A 27,397-nucleotide genomic window follows, 5' to 3' on the forward strand; every position below is an offset into this window, starting at 1 on the left:
GTAAAAACGTATATCTGTATCAAGAGCACTCATTACACTGTCCATGGCGACATGATCGAGCCGGTCATACTTCGTTTAAGTACCATATGATCGCGGTTTAGCTCGACACTTTTAGATTTTGGACGACTGAAGAACGATGATCTTCTGTTTAATGTCGAGGAATCTTTCACTTTCCCAATTGTTGGTCTGAGTTGAAGGACTGTTTTGGGCTGAAAGAACGAAGTGGTGGTTAGGATGGATGAGTTTGGTCCGCTCGATAGAAGAGATGCGGAGTCGTCATGGTTACCTCTATTTCTATTCAAGTTGTAGAGGTCGAAAATATCAAGAGATCCTCTAACAGATACATTGTCTTTACGACGAGCTTGCTTAGTAGTCGCCGCAATCGAGGTGACTGGCGATATTGGAGTAATTGTCGTACTGAAAATACTATCAGATTCCTCGAAAGCCTTCTCTGTATTGATAGAAAGAGATGGAGCTATCTCGGAATGCACCCTAGATCCGGCGGCAATTGAAACCGACTCCCTAATCCAATCTGGCAGAAAATCTGGCATGACAAATGATTCAGCCTCATGTAGCGAAGAAACATCGTCTCTGAAACTACCAAGATTGATACTCGATTTTGAGCGCTGCATTTTGTGTCTCGGAAGAAAAGTTTCCGAGTTTCTCATCCAGTCTGGTTCAGCAAATGTTTCGGCGCGCTTTCTGTAGGTTCTACGTTCTTCGCCGCCGAGAGGAGCATTCTTAGACTTTCTCTTTCCATCTTGAGCTTTCCCCTTCAGAAATTTTAAAACGCGGCTCACTGACGTGCCCAAAATATTCCTCGGTTCCTCGCCACAACCATGACCGATATTAGTATTTGGCTTTCCTTCATAGTTGAAGAGAAAATCGATTAGAATCCGAAAATCGTATGGCTGAAAATGCTGGGCACTTCCAACTGAGCCCCAACCACGCTCTCTAACAACAGCAACTGGACCCTTAAAGGCGAACTTCATATTCCCATCCATGATATGGTTGATGCAAGCATTCGGTGGAGAGTTATCAGTGAGAAAGTCTCCTCGGACAGCCAAAATAATGGAATGATCAAACTTCTTGCTTGCCATATTGTAATCCACAAGAGTGCTGCGAGTGTTGATCCGATCTTGGTCGTAATATTGAAGAAATGTTGCAACCGACTTTCCATTAGAACCATTGGCAATCCATGCCAATTCAAAGTCCTCCGAATCGACTGGCAATAGGAGACCAAGTCTGTATTTTTTCTCAGCAGTATCATCGGGACACGGGTGCGCCGCAACAAAATCTGCGAATTTCTGGCAGATAATGTCATGAACATCGCGATCGACTCTCTGGCAGGCTACTGTACAATACCAGGTAGCATTACAAGTTGTACATGGAATTGAAGCATCTTTTGTACAGTATCCGCATTTGGGGTGTTCGATGGTAGGACCGAAGGAGGAAATTGAGACCCGCGGGCCCAGAGTCGGATCTCGACGTGATGGCATGGGGCTGATCGTTTAGTAACTTATAAGAAGAATTGTAGAGGTCTGATAGAGAAAGAAAGAAAAAATGTCTAAAGCGGTGCAAGGGTCAGTAGGAGTTAATAAGTACACGAACTGATTGCTACTCGTATGAAGAGTGAATTGGATTAAGTAGTGAAGTATTGGTTCGGTAATAGAAATAAATTCTAGACTATTCTTTGTGAATGGGCCGGCGAAACTTACTAATTACAGGAATGATGGTTTAACGAGCACCAGGAGGAGCAGGTGACGTGATCAACTGAGGGGAGTAATAGAAGTTTCAAATTGACTGTAGGAGAATGATCTTGTCAAGCTTTTATATCTAAATGAATTCAAATGATCTTTCAAGTAATGGTTACTGTACTAGGTAGTCTCGGCAATTTAGGTTATACACTGTCAGCCGTAGAAAATTCTGTAGTACAATCGCCAGTACAATCTCGCTTCTCTCGTGATCAGAACAGCAATCACGGCACAGATGAGGAGTCAAACTCAAAAAAGTGAATATAAAATGCAAGGCATCATTATTTGATACATTAAGGAGAAAGCTCAAGGAGTAATCTCGTGCTCATGATACTGCTCAAGATTCCAAATTTAACGCTAATTTTATTCGCTCTGAAATAGAAATCTGATGGATTTTTAGCTCGAGGTCATGCTGATATCTCCATGTGTAGAAAGCAAGCAAGTCCAAATAACGCTCCAGTCATACCCTTATTCAATCAATCAACGACATCATCTGCGACAACAACATCTGCGACAACAATTTCCAAACTGCTATATCACGACATTTCTTGGCCCGATAATTTATACACATATATCTCAATCATCGAGCAAATAACTTGCTCTCAGTCCAGTTCTGTTCCACAGGTCCAGCGCCCTATCTACTAGTGAAGTGTTCTGTGATATGCCTATTGAATCATATGAGTTGCTATAAGGAGATATCAGGTCTCCGTCTAGATGCGGGATCTTATCAGAAGCAGCTGCAAAGCGACCGAAGAAAAATTGTTCGAACTTCATCCTGGTGAAGTGCCCCTCAAGAAATTTCTGTTTTGTTTTAACATCGGGTTCGTCTTCTACTTCTCTAAGATCCAATAGCTTGATGAATGACATAATCGCCAATAGTTGAAGCGTGGTGATGTCTTTTTTGTCCTGTCTCGCGACCAGAACAGTCCCCACATTCTCATGCCATTGTGAAGGTATTTCACCCCACGTCTCACTATGAGGAAGAGTATCAAGGTGAAGGATACCACAATAATAATTGCTCAAGTAATCTTTGTCGAATGCAACATCTCTCCCAGCCTCTCGAGGTATTTTTTGTATTATCAACGGAATTCCCATCAATTGCGAAAGATTTGTGGGCTGCCCCTCGAAAATCGGGTGCAATTCTGGGACTTTGGAGGCCACAAGTTGAGTTTCTTCTGGAGCATTCATATAATCACCCTTGCATCTAAGAATTACACATTTCGAAGTATTGAAACTTGACTTAAAGACTTGGGGCTTCATTACTCGACTTCCATTGGAAATCTGTCTTAACCATCGTATGACTCTGGGGAGGTCATCCAATAAAATATCACGTGTAACTTCTGAGCCAATATCAGGCCTCCCTGTCCGGAAAACAACCAAAGGTCCAGTCCAATAGGCTCCCCTCGTGAAAGATATAACGCTATGGTTGAGCTTGAGATTATCGTCTCGGCAGCCTCCTCGACAAAGAATATACGGCCATTGTGACGTCGGCTAGTTCTTGAAAATCAGCAAAATATCAATTCGACCACTGCATGAGGTCATCAAACCTTTGATTCCATGAAACCCATCGACCGAAAACCAAATCTTCTATTATTGGCCTTTGGATGCAGAAAATCTGGACGCCGAACCCATTCCAGTCTGGGATCAAGATCAACCGGAAAATAGAATGCGAGGCTATGACCATCTGAAGGGCGTGGACCAAGGGACGTAAAAGCTTTACAAAAACCTTTGTGAAAAGACCAGTCCAATCGTTGACACTCCCTGGAGCAATAAAGGATGGACAGGCAGGATCCACAGTGCTTTATTGACAAATTGAATTTGCAACAGAAAGCGCAAGTATAGAGGGAATTGGGGATTTTCATAATGATTGTAATGATGTTAGCGAGAAGAAACAATGCTAGACATATGAATATAAGTGGTAAACTGAACTTCGAAATATCGATGTTGTGGAATTGTGAATACCAAGGAAGAGGAGGGGGTTTGGGGATCCGAAGCTAATTAGTGAACGAGACCGACACAAAAACAAGAGGAAGAAGTTTAACACAAAAGGAAAGAGGAAGCCAATGCAACAGGGCGAAAATTGTCATGATATAAAGTCGGTATCACGAAAGGAAGGGTCGATGGTACGCCCCTCCCCCCCTAAAAAAATCCGAAGAAGAAATTCTCACAAAGAAGCGAGACGCTCATCATTAAGTCTCAACTACTACCTTATCCAATCCAAAATTGAACTCCTCATCTCAAAACTCTAAACATTCCAGAAAAACCTCATATAACCTCATTATGCGAAAGCCCTCAGAAGAGCCAAAGAGTCAAAACACTCGGTAGCAAAAATGTCCTCGATAAAATACCGTCTGGTATACAGCGCCTAAGTTAAATCCTTCCAAGCCGGACTGTTTCGAGAGGGGATGATGAGAAATCTACTTCAAATCGCTGGCCGAAGGTGCGTTTCGAAATGTTACTCTACTCAAGAGTGGCATTATGAATGCACGTTTGAGAGAGTGGCAGTTCGAGAGCCGAGTTTATGAATAGGCGAGCAAGTAATCTACTGTGGCGTGTCTCATGTTTGGATCGATCTCGCTAGAGTAGCATCGAATGAAAGGGGGCAAAGCAGGCGAGGGGTCAAGGCTTTCGGGATGCAACAGTTCAATTTATCCGGTTCCAGAAACATCACCAGTGCTTCTACTAGACTATACGGGCTGGATAAAAAACTCGCATGATGCGAGCTCTACGAATTATATTATCTTCTTGTTTATTTAATAATCATCCCAAGCCCTTCTAATGACAGGCCTCGCTGGATCCCACGGCCCGTGGATTTCATTTTTATATTTCTGCAATCCTATCAACCACCAACTACATCCGCCCATAGCTAATCCTGTGATTAGCGTCCCCAAAACCACACCAATCAATCCGCTTTTCCAATCCCAGGCTGATCTCCCTGACTGTGGCAATACCAATCCTACGCCACCTCCGGCACCAAAGACGAGTAATAGAGTCAGTATTAGATGACCACGTAAAGAATGTAAGCGAGTGTAACGACGGAAAACAGGAAAAAGACCAAAAACTTCAATGGAGAAGAGTGTAAGACTAAAGACTTGTCCGGTACTGGGAAGACGTGAAGCTAGTACGGTGGAGGCCATTAGAGCCGCATTTGTACTTAAACTTGCGGGAATGTTTTTGTTCTTCGTGTTTGATGGTGGATAGCCAGACGAAGATGAAGGAGATGGGGTAGCATAGTCGAAGAAAAATATATTGATCGTAAAGAGGAGGAATGACATTGCCCAGATCGAGTCTGAAGAAGTGGACCTGGTGAGAGATTTGAGAATGGGAGAAAGGCCGAGGAGGGTAAAGTAAATTAGAAGGGCTGATTTAGCAGTTGAAAGACGGAGCGATGTACGATGAGAGAGGCGTGAATTATGTGGTGTATAAACCGGTCGTGCTGGAGGTGGTTGAGTTAAATTGGAGGTGGTAGATTGAAGAGATGTTGTTGATATCGAATGGGGGTGCTTTGGCCCATTTGCAGCTGTTGCCAATAAATTCGGCGTTGAACTTGTTGCAGATACAGTGTGAGAGAAAGGCTGCGGCGGTGGAAATGCCGGTCGAGTACTTTCTTCCTGTCCCACCCATAAATCCCATAATACCCAGCCTAAAAAGGTAGCGATAGAGCCCCAGCCAACCACAGAAACCGGAGAGACATGTTTATCATATATCCCCACGAAAGAAACAATGAATATTATGACAGAACAAACGTGTTGTACTATGACCGTGGAGTCTGCTACCAATGGCCAAAAATCATAAGGCTGGAGACGTGGGTTTCTTTGCAGATGTTCGAGAAAGGTATCCTGATCCGTGTAATTGTCTGGATCTGTATCGATCGATCAGTATTGTTTATCATCTGCTGAATTGAAGTATGCCATACATGATTGTTTCACCCATAGCAGCTTTTTCCAAGTAGCTTTCCGTCTTCTGGTACTGCTTTTCGTTCTATCGGTATGTCTTCCTCTACTTCTTAATCGTCCAGCATCCCCATTTGTCATGCGCAATTGGTTGAGAGCGGCCGATGGTCTCCGAGGTGGTGAAGCTTGAGATATAGCATCTTCTGGTGCAAGATGTGACCTTTCATAAGGTATAGTTCGAGCAGATGCGATATTGGGTGCTGTCGAACTTCGATTTAAGGGGGGAGCAGATTGAGGTACCAGTGGAGGCACCATAATTGAGAAGGCTGTAACATTTCAAAGTTGATATCTGGTTAACAAATTGTCAGCCTTGAGGATGTTTTGGGATGCTATCAAGGTCAGTTCCGGCCACCGTTGTAGATGATGAGCAGCGTGCTTACCTAAAAACGCATGATATGAATATGATTCACATGATCATAACTGTATTTTGTTGCATGTCTCAAATTACTGATAAATTATTGATGTGGAGGTAACCCGGAACCTTATTAAGTATCTATTCGTACTGCCAGAAAGTATGCAATTCTGATGTTAGATGTATATACTATAAGATGGTAAACTACAAGAGGACTAATCTGGTTTTCATAGCACCAGAGTTGCATACTTTCTGGCCGCACGAGTAAGGTGGATGGATGGGTGGGTGAATGAATGATTTTCTTCTCTTTTCCTAAAAATATCGAATATTAACCGATTTAAACTTTGATTGGTTGAGATTGTGATGGAGCTGCTTGTGCGGAATTAGATTCAATTAACTTCTTGTTAGTCAATTAGAATAGAAGATCTTGGTTCCTACCAATCTATTCATTCCTACAGGTAGGTATCCTTCCTTCACTTCCTGTGAATGAATAAAGATACACACATCCCTCTCTTCGTTTATCAACATGGCTGACTAGGTACTGAGCGTTATGTTGCTTTAGAAGTATCCTGTTTCCTATTATTAGAACTTCCATAACCAAATCATGGCAAAGGATTCATCTGATTACCATCTCATCTCCTCCGTGTCAGAAAGATCCTTCAGAATCAGCATATTTCTAATTCTCATCCTACTCCACACAGAGAAACCTTGCAGGGCCAAGTCAACGATCGAAAGCTTACATTGTATAAGCAACGATGCAGTGCTACATTTTCATGAAACATTGTCACGTATGCATGTAGAGTAAACATATTGATATCGATCACGTTTGCTTCTCTGCACCTTTCTCGGGTTTTCGGTCCTATTCATCTTGAACGATTCCTTTTTGGGGACCTCGTTTGATGAGCAATGAATGTATCAGCGCTTATTTGTATTTCACCGAAGGCAACAGATAAAAAGTTTCAAGAAGCGCTGGAATGGCCGTTCATTAGACGAACTTCCAGGGATGCCGCTCTGTCCCTTGAATAGGGTTGGGATTTTTGATGATAAGTCGGTTACCCTACTTTCGGGCCACCCCTGTTTTGAGCCACCCTTTTACACCAAAAATCACTTTTTAGGCCTATTAATATCTTCACCAATATATAATTTAATTTAATAAAAATTTGTATATATATAATTTAAATAGATTTTAACTTATTCTAAAAATTTTAGATTTTCAAGATTTTTCTGTATTGAAAACTAAAGCTTTAAAATATCGATTTTTAAATTTATATAAGAATCATATACAAATTTCATTTTTTTGTAAAATCTTTAATAACTTTTTAACAACAATTATTAAAAGAAAACCATATATATTTTTGAGATATTTAAACTTGAATCTATATAGAAATCCAAAAAAAAATTCGAAAAAATTAACAGATATAGAAATATAATATATAATAAGTTTAAAGTAATATAAATAATCTCTATCATTTTAAGGATACCCCTATAAATATTTATTTATAGGAGATTTTCTATTTCTTTTGAATCTCTTAAATAAAATATATTATAAATTTATAATAAAACTTTACAGTTTATTCTTAAAAAAAATTTATTAAAAAGTTATTAAAGATTTTATAAAATTTTCAAATTTATATATAATTCTTATACAAATCAAAAAATCGATATTTTGAAGCTCTAGATCTCGATACAGAAAAATCCTAAAAATCTGAAAATTTCAGAATAAGTTTAGAACGATCTGAATTATATATATATAAATTTTAATGAATTCTATTTATAAATAAGAAAGTTAGAAATTCCATTTTTGGTGTGAAAAGTAGTTGAAAAGTAGTTCAAAACAGAAGTGGCCCGAAAGTAGAGTAATCGACTTATATAATATCGTATATTCGTTAGTTGAATATAATACGTAATATTAGTCAAATCGTATTATATATATAACTAATTATAAAATCCTATAAAATCCTATAAAATCCTATAAAATCCTATAAAATCCTATAAAAATCCTATTAAAGGCTATTTTGAAGCTATTTTGGAACTAGTTTGAAAGAAAATAATTTGTATATAAATTATATAATTAATAAATAAATAGTACCTGACTTTTAGATCTAATTATACACTAAATTGAAAATTACAACCCATCAAAAACTTTTTCTAAAAACGACCCACTTTTATTTATCCTGATGATTTTATTAGTCCAAAAAACACATATATAAGCTTAGTATAATATTTTATATTCCTCAAAAAGTATAATAATATAAAATTATATAATCAACCCTAAGAATATGTAATTTGCCCATCCCTACCCTTGAATCATCTCATAAATGATAGTAGGACATAAAGGGTAGTATCAAAATGTAGCTGTTCTCCCGAGGCCAGACAAAGGCGGAAATAACCTTCCATCATTATTCCAGAAGGATTCATGGTGAAAGTTAAGGATTGGGGACTAGTGGTCTTGCTGACTGCGACCCCGTAGAGGTAGCCGAGAGAAGGTTGCAAGATGAACTTTGAATAAAGTGTCGAATTCTAATCATTTCAGTGTTCTCCCATGGTCCATATGAAATGATCTCCCGTACTCCATAGTTCAGAATGCAGCCTGCGATCTGAACCATACTAACGAACCTTAGTAATGTTCATAGTTTGTCGGAGAGACATGAGTTTTGCAGGGATTTTGGTACACTACCGGTACACGGTTACGGTGTACGATGGATGGATGTATGATGAGTAGATGCCGGAGCTCTTATCTTCAAAACACAAGAGCTACAGGGATTCCGGATAGATTTACTATGTGTACCTGACGATCGTTTGACTATGACGAACAAAAGGTTATGGAGACCATTTATCATTTGCCATTGAATCTTAAGATATATTCACAGCAAACTCTGCTTGGTCAAATATTAATCTTCCGACAGAAGCATTGAGTAGATGGATTAATCAAGTGAAAGTGTATACAGAGTAGGTAGCGCAGAATAATCCCTCAATTGCATTGAGTTGTTATTATCCTTTGCTACGCCCAAATGCCAAGACACCGGTAAATTAAGGGAGCTACCCCTTCATCGACAAGAATAGCTCGTTTAAACATCCTCATGGCATAAGCAGGACTAGAATTGCATTAGCAACCTCGGGATAGAAAATTCTTTTCAATTGAGGGGAAAACAAGAGTTTTTCGACACTTCACTTCGTATAATGAATTGACGATGACACTCTTTGAGACTCTGATTGAGCGACCAATAGTCAACCCGTATAGCACCACATGATACAATTTCAAGCCGGTATATTGTGATGGATCATGGAAGTCACAAGATGCAGTTACTTGCACATTTCGCTATCAGAGTAGTATGCCAAGTCAAGTACACAAGTATGCATGTCTACGAGAACAAGACATTCGTAACTTTTCACAAAACATTGTTTTGTATTATATCAACAACATTCCCCCCCAAATTGTTTGATCAAAGGTTCAAGTCATCCCAAGTTGTGTGGGGGCGCCATGATCATATCTTAGTATTACTTGTAGTTGGCAGGTACTTACGAGCCTATCCAGGGAGCTCCTAGTCCCTCCTCTTCGGTGTTCAAGCAGTGACCTCCACCCAAGGATTTCTGTGGACGCACACGCACTGATAGGATACGAAGAAAAGTGGAAGAGGAAGAACTATAAAAGGTCTCGCGGTCTCCCCCATAATCGAAAATCCCACTAATCATGCAAATCTCCACCTTTCCGTGATCTTGTCTTGGTAATATGTTAGTTACGAGTAGCGCTGTATATCACTCAATTCACGTTTTGTTTCCAGGCCAGGCTCCAGTTTATCGTGCGAGAGGTCGAGCCACATGGAGGGATGGGATCGCATGGATGAAACCAACAAAGAACCAAAATGGGATGCATAGGTAGGTATGTAAGTATATCGTCATTTGTTTGAGGAACGCATCTTGCTTGTCTTGCTGTCTACTTTGTCCCGTGCAAAGCCACGAGGCTTATACCCTCATCTCTCATTCTATCAAGCCGGAAAAAACCCAGCCCACATCTCACCACCCCGTCTCGAACAATCCAAAGAGCCAAAATCATTCACGAATCACGCCCCCTCGGCCCCATCAGCCCATGTAACCTTAACTAATAAACTATTAAGTTAATAGTATTAACCATCGTGGCTCGACGTGGATGCCATTTACCCTAGGAATTACCCATGAAAATCGCGCAAGGACCCTGAGGGGCTGAAGCTTTTTCTTTGCCAACACCCCAATATGGAATTTTGAGTTTGGAAGGATTTCTACCAAATTAGCATTTTAGAAACATGCCGTGGATGGAATTGCCCCATGCAACTCTAGTCCCTTGTGTAGAGTCCCGAAAATACTAATGCATGTTTGTGTTGCAACTATTGTTTTTGCCCAAGTGTGAAGAAATGATTGGCTACAACACACCACACCACCTGCGTGGTACGCCATTCTTTGATCTAAATACGAGAGTTTCCCTACCTCACTCCTGTATAACTCCCACCACTTCTTTACATTCACTCTATCGACTTTTATTTCCAATCTTGATTTCTTGCTCCAGCCTTTGCATTTTCATACCTCACCTAAGTATTGATCGATTGGATTAAGCTGTGTTCGGAAAGATTGAAGATTGATCTACTCACGTTTGCGGCATTCCAAACGTCTCGGGTGTGGCAGACTACTAAAGCGTCTTGAAACATCGGAATCACTTGCCATTCACGACGATCGACGTTTTATTCCATACGACTTTTAAACCTATATACCTGCCTCACCTCTTCATTCAAAAGTCTGGTCAATAATTCACATCGTAATAATTCTATTCATATTAATCGCAAAGATGCGACCATCATCACCGCTCTCGCTCCTCCTCTTCCTCCAACTTTCAACTGCATTCCCAGTGTCTCGAGAATGTTTCAACTCTCAATCTTGCAACTCACTCCACTCAGTCAAAGATACTCTTTCGCTCTCCCACCCCAAACCCAGCGATCCCCGCGATCCACATTTCCCAAAACATCAAAAACTACCTATCCCGACTTTTGTTAAACCAACAACTACTTCCCCTTCGGACGATGAGTATTTTGCAGAAGAAGGTGCTTTCGACAATGCGCCAACGACTCCTTCCAAAGAGATCTCCGCAGATGAGGCCCTTTCTGCAGAAACACCACTCAGTTCGGCATATCTTCAAAGTTTGACAAGGACGAGTGACGAGGATGAAGCGAGACCAAGTATGCCCACTTCCGCATTACCTAAATTGCGCAAAGAAGATTCGAGGAAATACTGGGAGGGAGAAAACGGACGGTTGGCTATCAATGGAGAGAAACCAGGATGTGGAAATTCCAATTCGTGGCCCGGGACTGCGGCAGGATATAGAACGCGATTGGCGCATTTGGAGATGGGACGAAGAAATGATTTTTTGGTTGTGGGAATTGTGGTGGTTTTCTTACTTGTGGTCTGTGTATTGGAGTCTGTAGAGAGGTTTGGGTAAGTTTATTTATTTTACTTTGTTAGATTTGGACTTCGGCTAATAAGAGCATAGAAATCGAACTTCGAGAAGAGGGGAAATCTTTTTGGAAGATGATGAGACGTATGCTTTTATTGTTAAGAAGCCGAGAGAGTTCTATCAGCACGAATCTGTATTCGATGAGAAATGTGCGCAGGAATCGGAATACAAAGAATATAAAGATGATGAGACAGTTGTAGCGGAAGATTTCAACACAGATAACGAGAGAGAGAGCTGAATTGAGCTCGGGCGCTAGCTTATTTCTTTTGTTCTATATAAAGGTTGATTGGATAATGGTGTTTGGAACCTGGCAGTGGGGGCATTTGATTGTGGAAAAGAGGCACAATGGGCGTTATTAGCATGTCTTTACGGCGCAGGATGATTTTGGTCAAGAGTTATATGCTTGATGAAGGACGAATCTCTGAATTTCACGCTTGGCAAACATCGCAATTAGCAACGGCAATCAGGGAGAGAAGAAAGAAAGAATAAATAAAGTTTAAAGAAGTCGTGAGTTCATGACAATGTTGCTGATCTGCATGAAACCTGTATATCATTCAATCTGAGCCAACTTGTTCGATGCGTATCACTTATGTTATGTGTGAGGAATTATTCCTTTCTATCCATATCTAAACATAAGAGAACGATGCTTACACGATATGAAATCTACCACGATTCAGGAACAGGAAGTTTTCACATGGAACGGCTTCTGGGTCACAGTAGTCCAATTTCAATTGAAAATTAATTCGAATCACTTCGATTGATTCTCTACAAGATTGTAAATACATGGAGTCTCAACTTTTTTGCTCCAAGGCAGAAAGCTTGCTCCCGAGCAGAAAGTTTTTGCGCCGTCTTTTCTTTCTTCTCGTTACTTTTTTCCTCTTGGGATGTTAGCATAATCCCGTCGTCAGCTAGCTAGGCATTCGATTCTACCCCATATGGACTTTTTTCTTTGTTGCTTGTTTCCCTTACATTTGTGGTCGAGATAGGGTTTTCGGGGTGGTTCAAAAAGATACGCATAAGGGAGAGTCGCGTGTGTGTATAATCTGGATCGAGGCCAGAGGAGAAGAAAGTTCCTGAATAGACTTGTCCTGCGTGGGATCGTGGACGTGATTTCTTGTTACTTAGAATGAGTTCGCTCTAAGTTCCAGTATCAATCTACTTTTCTGCAGACTTGATTGTTAGATCTTACTAGCTTTTCCTGACTGATAAAGAAAGATCACTGGGGCTCTCCCTTTTGGACGAAGCTTGTTCATTGATAGCATTCTTTGTACTACTGAAAATGAGACCCCCTGCTGGAAAATCTATCATGATCGCTGTAGTTTGATCCAAAGCCCCCTTCTCATATCCGTTGATATGTTGCGAAGCCAGCTCTTCTTGTCCCGGAATTGACTTCGTTTGATGTATTGTCATCTGCTTAGGACCGAGACTGATAGATCTCTATACACTTCTAGTTTCTTATAGTTTTCTAGAAATTGTAAAATGAAAAACGAGACTTGTGTGTGGAAATATTTCCCAAGGTAAGGCTTCAATGTGCGCGGGGTCCAGGGGGATAATTTTCTGTATATTCATCAAGTACCTTTATATCAAATGCATTAGAGCCGTCCACTTTTTCCGAGGGAAAATGCTCGGAAACGACAGGTAAGCAAGGAATTGGAAACAAAAATGACACACAATCAAACAAAATGATCGATCGAGAGTTGAAGTAGTTGAGTTGAGGCAATATAAATATCAAAGCAGGTTTCATTTTTCTTTATATCGTTCATTGTCCATCGTTGCGTGAGGTAGAGCTTGCGTCGTTAATTTGCGCTTGTGAAAGGGGAGTAGAGAGGACTGTTTGCTCAACACCCTTTCAATGTTTATTTGTAATAGTAACACGACAAGAATTTTCACGTCAAGCTCGAATAGTACGTGTATTTTGATTGATTGTACTAGCGGAGAGGGCATAATGTATGACGGGAAGAAAAGCCTCTGGTCTGACTCTGTTAAGTATGAAGTCTTTATGATATGCTTATTATGGTTGTAAGATCTTACTATTTGTTGACTCTCAGTTGAAGCTATTCAGAAGTAAGAGAGACTTTATATACTCTCATCGAGGCTCATTCTTAGAGTAGCATAAGTTGTGCCTATAGCCGCTTTTTCTGAAGCCTTCTATACTATGTTAATACATATAAACAATTGAAGGCATTTTCCGTAGCCTGCATTGGAATTGACTGGAGTCAGGTATTTCCGTGAATGGTTATCAATATTAGAATGTGTTTATTTGATCGATTGATCGATCGCTTATTTTGAAGCCTATGTTTTGCGCTTGATAATGGTCGGTGTGAAGGTGGAGGCCGAAGTGTTCTCTCAACTCGTGCATTCACTTGTTGAACACACTCGAAATCTTCTCTACACCGAATTCCAATCATTAATCATTACTCTTATTGGTCTTCCGCCTCTCATAATCCATTAATCTCTGGAATTTACCCCACAACTCGCCTGAGTGTGTACTAATCTCAATTCCATAAGTCTTTGTTAGATCTTCCTTGGAGTGTCAAGTGTCTTGGAAAATTGATTGGCACATATCTGTCCAGGAATTGAATGATCAACTGATACAACATTTGAGTTTCATTGATTAACATTGCTTCCCACGTCTTGTTCCTTGATCTAGATAATCGTTATCAAGCGCGTCTATGTTTAGTATAGTCAGAACCTGGAGTCGAGTGGTTAGAAAGTATTTCTTTTGTTGTACGGGATTCTTTATATCTATGATAATGTTAAAGAAAACCATGATAAACTGAGAATGCACGGGATTCTCCGTTTCTATGATAAAGAAAACCATGATAAAAGATTCTCAGGTTATACTATAGATCTAGTCTTAATCCTTCTTATATTTTATTTAGTACGTCTTCAATAATACATTTCTTTTCTTTAGTATAATTTTTGCTGTGTTTAATAAAGAAAGTCATCAACAAAGATATTCCAAATCTAGTATAGTTTTTGATCGGAATGTTCGCCAAACCCCTCTTTATCATTGAGTTTTATTTCTTGTTCTCAAATGCCTATTTATGTGCCATTATCAGAAATCAGAATCCGACCAACATCTCAAATCAATCCATTCCTTCCGCAAATTTTCTGGATCTGCTTCACTGCCTCGTATTACCAATTATTCAGCCTTCATCTTCAATCTCGACGCCAAAATCAACTCTGAATATCCAAAGCTCAAATTTATTCAAATACAATGTCAAAGCCATTGACGATTTACGAGCCATTCGAGGGGAACACGAAAGAAGAGTTTGACGCGCACCTGCCTAATGAGGAAGACTTTTTGTTATGCCACAACTGTGGATGGAGCGTATATCATCAGGTGCATTACGCGTACGTTAGTAGCATCAAGTGCATGTGCAATGGTGGTAGCAGGGGCGTTTGGTATATTGGCGATGACTATGTCTTGAAAGAAAGAAACATTATGGAGGCGGGGCGAGCTAGCTATTTGGGCCCTGATGTTTCGATCTCCAAATTTTTGACCGAAAACTCTACTGTACCTGTAGCAAAATATATACACCATTGGAAGGACAGTCAAAGTCATTTCTCGCTGGCCGAGAGGGTCCCGGGCGACACGCTAATGAATGCTGGGAATAGCATGACCAAGGCTGAGAAAAGAGTCATTGCCAAAGAAGTCGTCAAGTATCTTATAGAGGTGCGCAAGTTTACATCACCAAAAATAGAAGCTCCAGACGGTTCGATGGTAAGAGATAGGTTGATAGGTTCTGATCAGAGGATACAGTACGTGACGGATGATGTTGAGGAATGGTGGACTCGTGCCAAGCTTCGGTTGTCAAAGGAACAAATTGCACGGTGGGAAGATGTCATCAGGGATGAATATCCTGTCAAAGGACCATATGTGCTCACACATGGAGATTTGGATGCGAGTAACATCATGGTAAAAGATGGACATGTCACCGGTATCATCGATTGGGAACATGGGGGGTATTTGCCAGAATGGTGGGAGCCAGTAGCGACTCGTCTGCAATTACCGCCCTTATGGTCCCATTATTTTGAAGAGGAATGGAAATTGCAAATTGGGCCATGGCCAGATAAAGAAGTCCAATTTGCCAGGACTTTCAAGAATTTCTTCAAGGAATACTATCCCAGAGAAGTCGAACCGCCGAAGTTTTACGATACAAACGCTTATATGAAATGTACCAATTATCGTCGCTACGTGAAAGAGTATGATGACGGATTCAAATCAACCGTTTATTATCGTGAGCTACGGAAGAAAGAATCTGCTGAGAAAGAGGCTGCGGCTTTAGCGGCTTTGAAAAAGTTAAGCTTGGAGGAAAAGGAAAAGGAAAAGGAAATGGTTAAAGATTGAAGATAATTTAAGATTAATTGGCGTTAAAATGATTAATACAACCTGCGAATTTTTCTATACTACCAAGAAATAAAAGTTTTCAGTATTCCCTCATCTCCCTCAGAAAGTACACTGAGATCAGCAGGTTTGTTGGGTTAATAAAGCAATTTATATAGTTAACTGTATTGTATGTAACATTTAAAACAACGTGCACTACATTTAATTCAATTTGACAACACATTCTCAATACATTCTCTCTCCCTTATCCTTTCATCTCTTCCCTCCCGCATCTCTTCCATATCTCTCCCACATCTCTCCCATATCTCTCCTATATCTCTCCCATATCTCTCCCATATCTCTCCCATATCTCTCCCATATCTCTCCCATATCTCTCCCATATCTCTCCCATATCTCTCCCATATCTCTCCCATATCTCTCCCATATCTCTCCCATATCTCTCCCATATCTCTCCCATATCTCTCTCATATCTCCCCTTCCTCTTCTTACTCATCTTTTATATCTTTCAACTGTTTCCAATCAGCAATCCTCATATCCTCCTTGAGACTTAGAGCTACCAAATCTGGTGCAACAGAGACATTCACACCCCGCAAATGATCTTCACTAATCACAACTAAACATTTAACCCCAAACACCTCGATCTGAACCACCATACACCTAGGGATTTTATCCTGCTCATTCCCATTTTGATCCAGAATAGATTCAGATACATCCGTCCATAACGGTACCCGCTCTTCATGATTTATAGTCGCGACTTTGCGAGCATTTTCGTGTTTGATAGTGATGCGTTCGATGGTTTTGTGACCTGGTAGGACACCCGTACACCCTTCACAATTCGTTGCTAGTGTCGGGTTGTTTCTTTTACAGCAGGGGCATGGGTTTCCCTTCGTAGTTGTGGATAACGACATTAAGGTTTAATGGATCAGTTGAAGAAAGTGGATAATATTGGCGAGAATGCGAAATCACGTGGATTGCGGGCTAATTTGAAGTTAGTGGGATGAAAAAGACCAGATGTAGGGAGGATGCCAACAAGTTTTACAGCAGGAAAACTTTTTAACTTGATGTTGAAAAGGAATATGAGAAAATAAATGACAGAGTTGTACACCTGCATTGGTTGAACTTACTATTGGTCTGTATTTGAAGTTTGATCCTTAATTGACTGATTATCGTTCTGGTTGCCCTTTATATCGATGAGTGTTGTTACTGGTGTTGCCGGTATTGCTATTGATATTGAAACTGATGGTCTATATATCTAATGAAGAGCAGTCTTGAGCAATATATATGCCATGAAGAGAAAAAATGCAAGCGTCATAACTCACGATGCAGAACTCTTCTAAGTCAATTGGTTTTATTTCAAAACATTGATACAAAGGAATCTGAGCACAATTTAATGAAGTTGTGGGCATTTTAAGATCTGGAAACAAGAGTTGCCCAGGTGTCTTTTAATCTGATGCTTTATAATTTAAAAGACAGTTGTGAAGAATCTCAAAGCTAGACTGTGGCGTACCATTTGGTGGAGTTTGAGACAAAAATCGTTATTTTTGGTGAATGACAGTTTGACAGAACAAAGAAATAGCAATGGGGCTAGGATTAGAATGTCTGAGAGCGCTGACCACCTCAACTGAATCAAGTCACTTGGCGGTATGTATCAGCCCTAGAAAAAGACATCTTAGATTTGCTATATGATGGCTATTAATGCTACCAGTCTGACATCTTTTTGAACTAGCTGGCCAGTCTGTCTCATACCATCAGGTATTATGATATTGGGAAAGGTCTCTGGAGAGCAATTGTTGAAAGAAAGAAATTAATTGGGCACATTACATTATATTATGACTTTAATCCAGGAAATTTGAAGCACTGGGTGGAAAATGTTTCATTTTCAACACAGTGTCTCTTGAAATTGCTTGGTTATGGGGATCAATGACGAAAAGAATGGAATAGGAATGCGAGAAAACTAATTCAGCTATCGGAATATTACATGCCATCTTGTTGATGTACGTTGAAACAACAGACTGACATGACGGTACTATACCACGTTGGTTACTAGACCGACGTTAGTACTATGATTACAAGAATCCGTCTGGTAAACAATGTCTCTTGACTTTGCATCTCCGCAATGGGTTCTACACATCTGGAATATCGCTCGCCACCAAACAATTGAGATTGCATGGAAAGGGAGAGTTAGGAGAAATATGGAAGGAAGTCTAATTAGAATTGCACATGTTGATATGAAGAGGATGCTATGCGTTGCAAAAGATGGTGGCTTCGCAAATGAAAACAAGAGGGTATGCTCATGAATGAAGAACAATTGGCTCTCAGGGGGTTCCCATAAGTAGCATATCGATACCAGACTGGGCTGGGTAAGAATTGTTGCATTGTTAAAGATATCAAAGGAAAGATAGTTTTCAAATTGAAATCTGAAGTTCCCCTGTCTGGTGTAAAAGGTGGCCAGTAGGTACTGACTGGACTGATTGAGAGGAATACGGCACTACAACATAGATCAAGGTTTAATGCGCACTCCGAAGAGTAGGTAGAAAGGTAGGAAAATTACATCCTGATATATATTATTGAAAGTAGTCAGTTTCCGTAGAATTGATGATATGGCCTAATTGATGCTAATGTTAATTCATAAGATGATTATATCTCATAAAGAGTATAACTATATTCAAGCTCTCTTTAATTTAATAATAATCTGATAAACTATACTATAAATGTGATTAATTCATTTCTTATTATAACTATAACTCTAGGTTAATATAATATATATATTTAAGATAGACATACAGGTATAACTATTTTGTTTATTAATACCTAGACTATATATTTATATATTAAGTAAATATCTAAGATATAATTGAATTCTCTTTATAATAGATCTTTAATAGTAATAATTAGAAATAAATAACAAAGTTAATTAAATTATTTTAATTTTATCCTTTGTTTGTCTGGTGTGCGGCGAGCATTTCATCACTATTGAGGACTGTAATATTCAGAAAGTATAACTTGATTATTTTTAATCTACTAGAGATAACATGTTGTCACATCTACAGGATGAGATATGTGGGTTCAATTCCCATACAAAAACAAGACCTGTAAACAACGAAATGACAATTTACACGGAGCTGACCCTTTCACTGGGTCTCTTGTTCGAATTTAAGTCTTCAACGGAACCAAGACGGATATCGCCTGTCTTAGTGCTCGATGAGGAGAAAAGATGGGTAAGTTGTGAAAATTGGCGGCTATATGTGACACGCTCTAGGATTGGACGGAGTGTGGGAAGACATGCGCTTAAGACACCGACATTGGTTTCAATGATGGTCCAGTAGTAGGTTGGCGCATAGAGCCCTAATCAATATGTTAACTTGCTATGATCTGGCCTCGATTTAGCTTCATTGTAAGAAGAAACATACATGTGATATCCGGCTGGGTATGACTGGAATATAGGAAGGCATAGATTGTGGTCAAAAAGTGAATTCGAACGACGCCGACGATGCTAACCAAACCACCCAGACAGAAGATGCCTATGATTAGGATCTTTCGTGAAAGAGGCATCTGTAACTTCTTAACTTCATATGCCGGTAAGAATAGTACCAAAACTAGCACACGAGTGAGTTTCTTGTTCGGTCGAGACACAGTATGACTTACAGTCTGTGGCGACATCTGTCGCCAAAGCGACGGTAAATAGAATCTCTTGATTGACACATTTATACTCTGTCCCCGTCCATGGCCCCGCAATTGGCAAGCACGAGACTATTATGTTAACTGAGTATAAGATAAAAACCATTGTCAAGGAGAAGACATACACATAAGCGCAAATGTAAATGTTAAGATCCAGGCGACGTTGACTCCGATCATTATCCAGGTCACTATCTGGAATCTTGGAGTGCTAAAAATACGTTTGTACATCAGAAGAACGCTGATTTTAGTCAGTCCCACCGCAGGCCATGTAAGTAGCTCAAGCGCGTATATTGTCTGTCCAAGTAAATTTAGTTGTCTTATAACATATAGCTTGTCTAGATCGCGAGCGTTGCGTACCTTAGCGAGGATTATAGCAGCCTTAGGATTGAGAGGGGTTCCATCGGCATTGAATTCTGAGTGACTACCAAGACCGCCGAGCTGGGTCACTGATGAGTTACAACCTGTCAGAACACTGATGAACAGAGGGGCTCATATTATGGCTTACTAATAAGCATATCTATTGTTACAGAAAGCCCGAGTATCTACCACCTCCCCGTTGGTTAGAAAATAACATAGATGGTTGAGATGGTAGGATATCTTACCAGAGCTACCAGAATGGTCCAGTCATCAGATCCCAATTTTTGGCCTTTGATTCGGCGAGCCCAAAATCGAAGCACGACGGCCGCAATAGCAACGATGGAGAAAGAGATGCCCAACCCCCATATGATTGGCTGTTGACTCTGGGGCATTTTGAGATTATATGTGAGAACTCAAGGGTTTCTCTGAATAGGAAATAAGCAGATAAAACCACGAGAGGAGTAAAACCAGGATTTTTTGAAATGGTAAGAGTGTGTTGCAATATAACTCCATGCGATACAAGAAGTAGATGTAGATAATAATGCCGAAGGTCCAATAACACGAACCAAGAGAAATGATTGAAACATATAATGTATTTCCTCATCACACTTCAAACCCTGCTGCCTACTCCAATTATACATTTTAATTTCACCTCAAATGCTCAAGCAGGAACCCCACGCCACAAATGTTGATATATAGACACGTCTCATGGGTCAGAAGATACGAGGGGTTACAGTTGAGAGTAGCAGTCGAGAGCAGCGTTACAATCGCGTACAACCCCTGCCGGATAATAAAGCTCATATAATGACCATATGCTATAAGGTACGCGATGATTCCCCCTCATACGCACAGTCCAATCAAAAAAACATGCTTACTGTACTTGAAGGAATATCTCCACAAACACAGATACATGTTATTAATACAAATGGTTGAGCGCTCTCATCTTGAATTTGTCTATGTAGGTACCTAGATAAATCTCAATTTAGATTTAACTATCAAGTTTAGAATTGGTTAAGGTTTTGAGTGCGTAGTGGAAAGATATTTCACTGCATGAAAAATGATGTTGTGTAGGTGAGGAGTTGAGGAGTGGGGGCTGTGATAAGATGAAGTAAGATATCAGGGACTTGGCAATCTAGTGCAATGCAACTAACTGTCTTACGCGCCGTGATGAGGACGCTAAACTCATCGTGACAAAGTTCAACGTTACAAAAGATGAGACTACCTATAATAGTGCTGCTACATAAATAGGCTACAAGAATAGAGCCATTAAAATGACTGAAGATCCTCTGGAATAGGAACCCATGTACTGCAAATTAGCGGGGGCGATTTCGAAATCGCGAAGATCATTCTGCTTCCCTTCCCAGCTTTTGTCAACCCTGAGTTGCACCTCTTTTCCACCAACGGAACCGCATTTCCTGGCATCACATTGAGGCTTGATAGCTTACCTGTTAAAGATAATACTGGCCGGAGAGCAACCCGCGACGTGTTGGATTTGTCTGTTAAGAAGTGGGAAGGATAAAAATCCAGAGACCATAAACACCGGGACTTTGATTTTGACGGCGGTTGCTATAAGTTTACATCGATAATGGCATTCAAAATCTGTGGCTGAGCACATGATTTCACTATCTTGATACATCTTCGATAACAATAATAAGGGTTAGTCTGGATATACAAAATCTGTTCTTTTGAAAAAAAAATTCTTTTGGTTTGCCGAATCCGTCAAGAAATCCATTAAATTCGACGGATTTGACGGATCAACTAAGTGGGCTCATCAACAAATTATGTGACATATTCTTTTACAAAAATCTCGAGCATTTCCAAGGCTCCCGGTTCTTTCGCCCGGGTCAGGAAATTATGGGCTCTACGAACTCATAGAAGGATTACACCAGTATTGATCCCGGCAACATATCTTGTGGCAACAGTAGATTTATCTACCCTGGGCGATGGGATGCAGCTGCTATGATCAAGCTGAGTGTGGCAAATTTATTGCTGTTATTGCTCAATTATGAGCTCTCGCTTCTTCCTAACCAGACGTAACGACCACAGGAGGCGAAGTATTGCACCATGTTACACACGGATTTTGAGCAAAAGTTTGTTCTCGAAAAGGGTTCTGGTGCCTAGAACTTTTTGCGCCAAATCGTTTTAAAAGATTCATCTCGTCAGATGAGTCAACATCGTCGTGCGTTCTCATAATTCATTTTCTTATTTAAATAACTATAAACCCCTCAAATGTTTGTATGTATATTTGTAGGTAGTTCTATGTACTCAATAATCTCGATTGTATCCTTGTACACTGGCCACATCTTAACACGACAGTGCAGCAACAGCCATTGCTGTTGTTACCCCACAATTCCCAATCTTCATGCCATGCGTCCCATACTGATACATCCAACCAGCTTCCCAGCTTCCATCCTCGCACTGCAACTTGAGCAAAGCGTAGCGATCTTCTTCACACTTAACTCCCATCTGGATGCAAGTAATGATACGCATAGCCAAATCCAATGCGTTACCATCTAGACCAAGACGCTCACGCACTCGTGACTTCAAGAGTGGTCCTAAGGTCATCTGCAGATGAGGATCATTTGATGAGCGGAGCAAACGTCCAATAAAACCCAGGCAGCAATCTGGAGAAGGATAATAACGAGTTCCTTGTATGTAGGAACGATCCAGAAGCATTGAGCGTATAAGCTGTAGTGTACTTTCGAACTTTTGGCCGCGATTATAAGAATAAAAGCAAGCAAGTATGTTCGCGCTAACAATAGGGTCAACTCGCTTTCTATCACGGTCGAAATACGTCTGTTACGTTGTTCAGTAAATGAGTTCCAGCTACTATTACTCTATTGTATCAATTTCCGATGGCTCACCTGGAATGTACCGTCATCGTTGACATAATCGGCCATAGTGTCCAGAATTGATGAGACAGTTTGGGTCGATAACGGCCGGAGAACTGTCAGAGCAAGTGACGTAGTGTCAAGATCATCAGGAAAAAAACCCCCTGGGACAAGTACTGTTTCTCCTGAAGATATATCTGCGTTAGCCGCTGGATATGTTTTGATGTGTAAGAGTATCCTTACCGGCAAAAAAATTCCACGTCTCTTTAGAACCCCAGCTGAGATCTACGAGAGTTCTAATTGCAAGTATTAGTCACCGAGTTATACAGCGCTTATTTCCATGGCTCGAAGATTGTCGACTTACTGATCTTGCAATGCATCCATGATCAGTAGTTTTGCGAAATTGTCCGCGAAAGTAATTCCGCTCACAGTGATTGAGTCACATTTGTTCCCGTTCTGAAATAGATACCTCCAACCTTTACTGACTGGACTATCAAACAAATCGGTCAATGTTTGGAGTGTCGACTCTTCAAAAACATATCCTCTAATGCCCAATTCTTGCGATGCATGCACATTTTCCTCCTTGTCATCAACAAAAGCTACGTCATTGCCTCTCAAACCGATCTGGTCCAGGACATAGCGATAAAACCCCAGCTCTGGCTTTCTCATTCCTGCCGCCGCTGAGGTGAACACTTGATCAAAAAGGAGCCAATCTAAGTTTGTTGCGAGTTCCTCAAAATCCTCTTTACCGACATTTGACATGGCATACACCCGAATGCCAGGATCGTTCCTCAATTTACGAAGAAATGAAACGATAGCTTCATCTGGCTGCAGAGATTTACGTGCTTGGGCAAATGCTTCAGCAATCTCAGACGCCGGGATGGAGAATTGATGAGAACTCAGCTCGTAGCAGACATTTCGAGTGATTTCACCACGTTCATAGCTGTACCAGACAGGCGTTGAGAGTATTTCTTTTAGTTTTCGAGGTGAAATGGTCGTTGTTGTATTGGCTGACCACTTGAAGAGGACATCTCCAAGGTCGAAAATGACTGCTCGCGGGGGGGCTTGTAGAGATTTCATTTTTCACACAGTGTTACTTAAATCACCGGTAGTACGAAGGGGAGGTCAATCTATATATAGACATGTATTTCTAGTACTACGCCGCTTATCGTACCCTGGTTGGCGACTTCATCTTGCCTACTAATAGAAGCAGCTAACTAACTTCAAACAACCAACCATCTATTCACTCCCGCAATTGGGCTTGATATTGCTTCGTCAGATTGTGACATCCTGATCTGCTTCGGTGGCTCAAGGGACCATCTAGCAGGTGCTACATCGCCAGGCATTTAATTCTTACCTGCATGTTACCAACTTTTTGCGTCGTAATAATGAAAATGCTTGCCAGTACAAATAGACATTGATGGATTTCAGATAACAGCCTAGTACTGACCGATACAGTGGATCACCTTCTTCACACTCGGGGAAGGCTGGCAGATCGGGTAATGCTCCGGCGGAATCTGACGTGATCGGTACTGTAGTACTACTACGCTGATATCACCTCACGAATAAGATCCGTTGAAATGATGGTTCTTGTTTCTTCTTGTTCTTTTATCTTGATGCCCATGGCCGTGGAGGTTAAGTGTCTCGCGGCCGCTAGTTCAAGCACGTGAACATCCTAACAATATTCATGAAGAATTCGCATGAGGCTAATAGGGTTAAATTATTGCAAAATCCCTTGACATGACGGAGTAAGCTGATGCGTCTCGCGTCAAACCTGGAAACTTTTGTATCAAGAGCATTCATTCCTTTTGAAAAACAAAATTGGGGGCTCAAATGCAAGAATGGGTGATTGAACAGATCTGGACCTCGGTATCCCCCACCTTGAGTATTCAAGAGACTCGGTTAATTCGCATTCATGTCTTATCTGAGAAATACAGTTACATTCGGTCTTTGGGATCAGGATTGGTATCATCATATGGAAAGTAATCATCCCTTTGCCATTGCATATGCACATCTCAACTATACAGTGCATGCAGGTAAGCACACGTTGAAAACTCGATCCATGGATTAGCTGTGATTGCGGAAGAGCAGCACACATTTACTCCGTAGACGATTCCAATTAAAATGACAAAACCTAAGGATAGGTGAATGCGACGATCGTTTTTAGCAGGCTGCTTGATCAATTTCTTTGAAACTTTCCTCCTATCTCGTTGTGGTCAATTCATCCGTTTCACTCTCTTCCTTCATTCCCCTCTTCTCTCCCCCCTATTCATCCACACATCCATTTTTTCCTCTCCTTGTGCTTTTATCTATGTTTCGTGATATCTCACTTTCCGAAATGGAGTACAGCCAACTTTTGTCTCGCCTCGACCTTACACCCACGGCGATAGCTGTGTATTTTCTCTCCTCGGTATTTGATTTTCATATTGAAGCTGGCTTCGCAAGGCAAGCAAATATTACAACTCTAACATCAATCTCTTACCCAGATCACCCTCCTTGTCGTAGTTAAACTCACTTACAACATTTACTTTCACCCATTGGCATCATACTCCGGACCGCTTTATCTCATTGCTTCGGATATTCCACTGGCCGTTCTCTCACTTCTTGGCACGAGTCAATATCGACTCAAGGCTGTGCACGACAAATATGGTGACATTGTGCGCATCGCCCCCGGTACCCTCTCCTACATCAAGCCGCAAGCCTGGAGCAACATCTATGGGTACAAGCCAAATGGTGGAGGTATAGCAAACTTCCCAAAAGACCCACACTTCTACAATGAAATGATGCTTGGTAGGGAAACTATTACGCTTGCTAGTGACGAAGAAGCTATTCCAATCAGGCGTTCATTGAATAGTGCTTTCTCGCATCGCTCGCTTCTCGAACAGGAACCCATGATGCAACAGCACATCGGCCGGCTTATGGAACAATTTGAGAAGCAAAGCACCCATAATCATTCAGTAGATGTTCGAAAATGGTTCACCTTTTCTATGTTCGATATAAATAGCGATTTTGGCTTTGGCGAAGACATGGGCTGTGTGAAAAGTGGTGTTTATCACGATTGGGTGAAGTTCGTCATTGACTATTTCTATGCTGCAACGCTCCTCCACCAGTGCCATAAATTCTGGCCTCTGAGTCGTTTGCTTGCTCTTTGTATTCCAGAGTCTACGAGAAAAATGCAAGTGAACCATAACGATGCTTCATTAAAACGTGTCCGAAAACGCATGGGAGCGGACACTGATCGTCATGATTTTATGCACTACTTCTTAAAGCAGGCTAAAAAGGAACAGCTCTCAAATGAGGTAATTGAGGCCCAAGCGACAGTCGTTATTCTGGCTGGTAGCGAGACTTCATCAGTGGCTGAGACAGCGGCTGTGTATCACATTCTGACGCACCCGGACATCTACAAGAAGCTTCAAAAAGAGATCCGGGGAAGCTTTGCTAGCATTGAGGATATCAAACTGCAAGATGTGCTATCTAAGCTTCCATATCTGGAAGCTGTAGTGCAAGAGACGTTGCGTATACATGCTCCTCTTGCTAATGGGTTTACTCGCTGGGTTCCCGACAAGAATGGGGCGATGATCTGTGGTCAACATGTTCCACAAGGAGTAAGTGAATCTTTCGAAAACCTTGATTCCTCAGTGAGGTATTCTTATTATATTTCACGTCTACTAACAAATTCCCTCTAGACTGTTGTTACAATTAACCACTATTGCTCCAACACATCAGAATCCAATTTCCGCGACCCCATGAGTTTCATTCCAGAAAGATGGATGGGCGATGCGACCTATACCAACGACAAAAGGGAAGTCGTACAGCCATTTTCCGTCGGACCACGAAATTGTCCCGGCCAACAGTAAGTTATGAAAAACGCCGCCTTCTGAATACGGAAATTTCACAGTTAACCTTGATGTATCGTGGAACAGATTTGCACTTTATATTATCAAACTCACACTCGCGCATCTAATATGGCGTTTTGATCTGGAATTGGGTGGAGGCACCCAGAACTGGGCGGAGGGTCAACGAATATACAATGGTTGGATTCAGCCTGCTTTGCCTGTTTTGATGACGAAGAGAGCATGATTCAACACAATATGTCTGGAAAGGGATGAATATAAAGATCGGGACATTTCCTCCATAGAGATCTCAACACTGAATAGAAAAAATTGGTAGAAATCAATATACTTATCAGTCATTCATTCATTTCATCTTTCCTCGGATCGTTTCCATTGAAATGGCAGAATGGACATTCGCAAACTTAATTTAGTCGTTGAGCCGCAGTTACTGTGCGAAAACAAGTGCTGGTCATGTGACCTGGTTATAACTAGTACCCATAGGTCATCTTTATGTAGTGTAGAAAGAAGGCAATCAGTTCTTATTACTCAATTATCACCCTATGTACTACGTGAGAGCTTCCCAGAACCTCCCCTTTTCATCCCTTATGGAGACGCTACGCTTCAGCGACTCATCTACGGTATTTGCCTCACTCTGGACGGAAAAACGGGCACACCAAACCCGCCAAAATCGAGACTTCCTTTAAAACACTATTATTTCAAAATTCAATAATAATTTTGAATAATAAAATAAAATAAACAAAGGGAAGATATGTTATAAATTATTAGATTCAAAATAATAAATTTCAATT

At 40.8% G+C, this 27,397-nt stretch overlaps 9 protein-coding genes across 9 annotated transcripts; 3 read left to right on the forward strand and 6 right to left on the reverse strand.

The window, feature by feature from the left end:
• Positions 1-32: 32 nt before the first annotated feature.
• EAE98_002809 (uncharacterized protein) lies at positions 33-1,499 on the reverse strand (the record flags this gene model as incomplete). Its single annotated transcript, XM_038950429.1, has 1 exon — positions 33-1,499. The coding sequence occupies one exon, from the start codon at positions 1,497-1,499 to the stop codon at positions 33-35; it is 1,467 nt and encodes a 488-aa protein (XP_038812958.1).
• Positions 1,500-2,330: 831 nt separating this feature from the next.
• Positions 2,331-3,616, reverse strand: EAE98_002810 (uncharacterized protein; the record flags this gene model as incomplete). Its single annotated transcript, XM_038950430.1, has 2 exons — positions 2,331-3,245; positions 3,302-3,616. The coding sequence occupies 2 exons, from the start codon at positions 3,614-3,616 to the stop codon at positions 2,331-2,333; spliced, it is 1,230 nt and encodes a 409-aa protein (XP_038812959.1).
• Positions 3,617-4,459: 843 nt separating this feature from the next.
• Positions 4,460-6,043, reverse strand: EAE98_002811 (uncharacterized protein). The gene is made up of 2 exons (XM_038950431.1): positions 5,671-6,043; positions 4,460-5,616 (listed from the first exon to the last, which is right to left on the reverse strand). The coding sequence occupies exons 1-2, from the start codon at positions 5,960-5,962 to the stop codon at positions 4,508-4,510; spliced, it is 1,401 nt and encodes a 466-aa protein (XP_038812960.1). The 5' UTR covers positions 5,963-6,043; the 3' UTR covers positions 4,460-4,507.
• A 4,832-nt stretch (positions 6,044-10,875) lies between these two features.
• Positions 10,876-11,776, forward strand: EAE98_002812 (uncharacterized protein; the record flags this gene model as incomplete). The annotated part of the gene is made up of 2 exons (XM_038950432.1): positions 10,876-11,519; positions 11,575-11,776. The coding sequence occupies 2 exons, from the start codon at positions 10,876-10,878 to the stop codon at positions 11,774-11,776; spliced, it is 846 nt and encodes a 281-aa protein (XP_038812961.1).
• A 2,982-nt stretch (positions 11,777-14,758) lies between these two features.
• EAE98_002813 (uncharacterized protein) lies at positions 14,759-15,892 on the forward strand (the record flags this gene model as incomplete). The annotated part of the gene is made up of 1 exon (XM_038950433.1): positions 14,759-15,892. One exon carries the CDS (start codon positions 14,759-14,761, stop codon positions 15,890-15,892), a length of 1,134 nt encoding a protein of 377 aa, XP_038812962.1.
• A 482-nt stretch (positions 15,893-16,374) lies between these two features.
• Positions 16,375-16,797, reverse strand: EAE98_002814 (uncharacterized protein; the record flags this gene model as incomplete). The annotated part of the gene is made up of 1 exon (XM_038950434.1): positions 16,375-16,797. The coding sequence occupies one exon, from the start codon at positions 16,795-16,797 to the stop codon at positions 16,375-16,377; it is 423 nt and encodes a 140-aa protein (XP_038812963.1).
• Positions 16,798-19,001: 2,204 nt separating this feature from the next.
• EAE98_002815 (uncharacterized protein) lies at positions 19,002-20,316 on the reverse strand (the record flags this gene model as incomplete). The annotated part of the gene is made up of 7 exons (XM_038950435.1): positions 19,002-19,234; positions 19,300-19,485; positions 19,535-19,639; positions 19,693-19,861; positions 19,925-20,013; positions 20,073-20,109; positions 20,170-20,316. 7 exons carry the CDS (start codon positions 20,314-20,316, stop codon positions 19,002-19,004), a joined length of 966 nt encoding a protein of 321 aa, XP_038812964.1.
• A 1,788-nt stretch (positions 20,317-22,104) lies between these two features.
• EAE98_002816 (uncharacterized protein) lies at positions 22,105-23,972 on the reverse strand. Its single transcript, XM_038950436.1, has 4 exons — positions 23,120-23,972; positions 22,999-23,051; positions 22,789-22,964; positions 22,105-22,720 (listed from the first exon to the last, which is right to left on the reverse strand). Exons 1-4 carry the CDS (start codon positions 23,833-23,835, stop codon positions 22,229-22,231), a joined length of 1,437 nt encoding a protein of 478 aa, XP_038812965.1. The 5' UTR covers positions 23,836-23,972; the 3' UTR covers positions 22,105-22,228.
• Positions 23,973-24,761: 789 nt separating this feature from the next.
• EAE98_002817 (uncharacterized protein) lies at positions 24,762-26,835 on the forward strand (the record flags this gene model as incomplete). Its single annotated transcript, XM_038950437.1, has 4 exons — positions 24,762-24,791; positions 25,242-26,360; positions 26,442-26,608; positions 26,679-26,835. The coding sequence occupies 4 exons, from the start codon at positions 24,762-24,764 to the stop codon at positions 26,833-26,835; spliced, it is 1,473 nt and encodes a 490-aa protein (XP_038812966.1).
• Positions 26,836-27,397: the final 562 nt, after the last annotated feature.

Source organism: Botrytis deweyae, assembly GCF_014898535.1.
Source record: "Botrytis deweyae strain B1 chromosome Unknown BDEW_005, whole genome shotgun sequence".
Taxonomy (NCBI): domain Eukaryota; kingdom Fungi; phylum Ascomycota; class Leotiomycetes; order Helotiales; family Sclerotiniaceae; genus Botrytis; species Botrytis deweyae.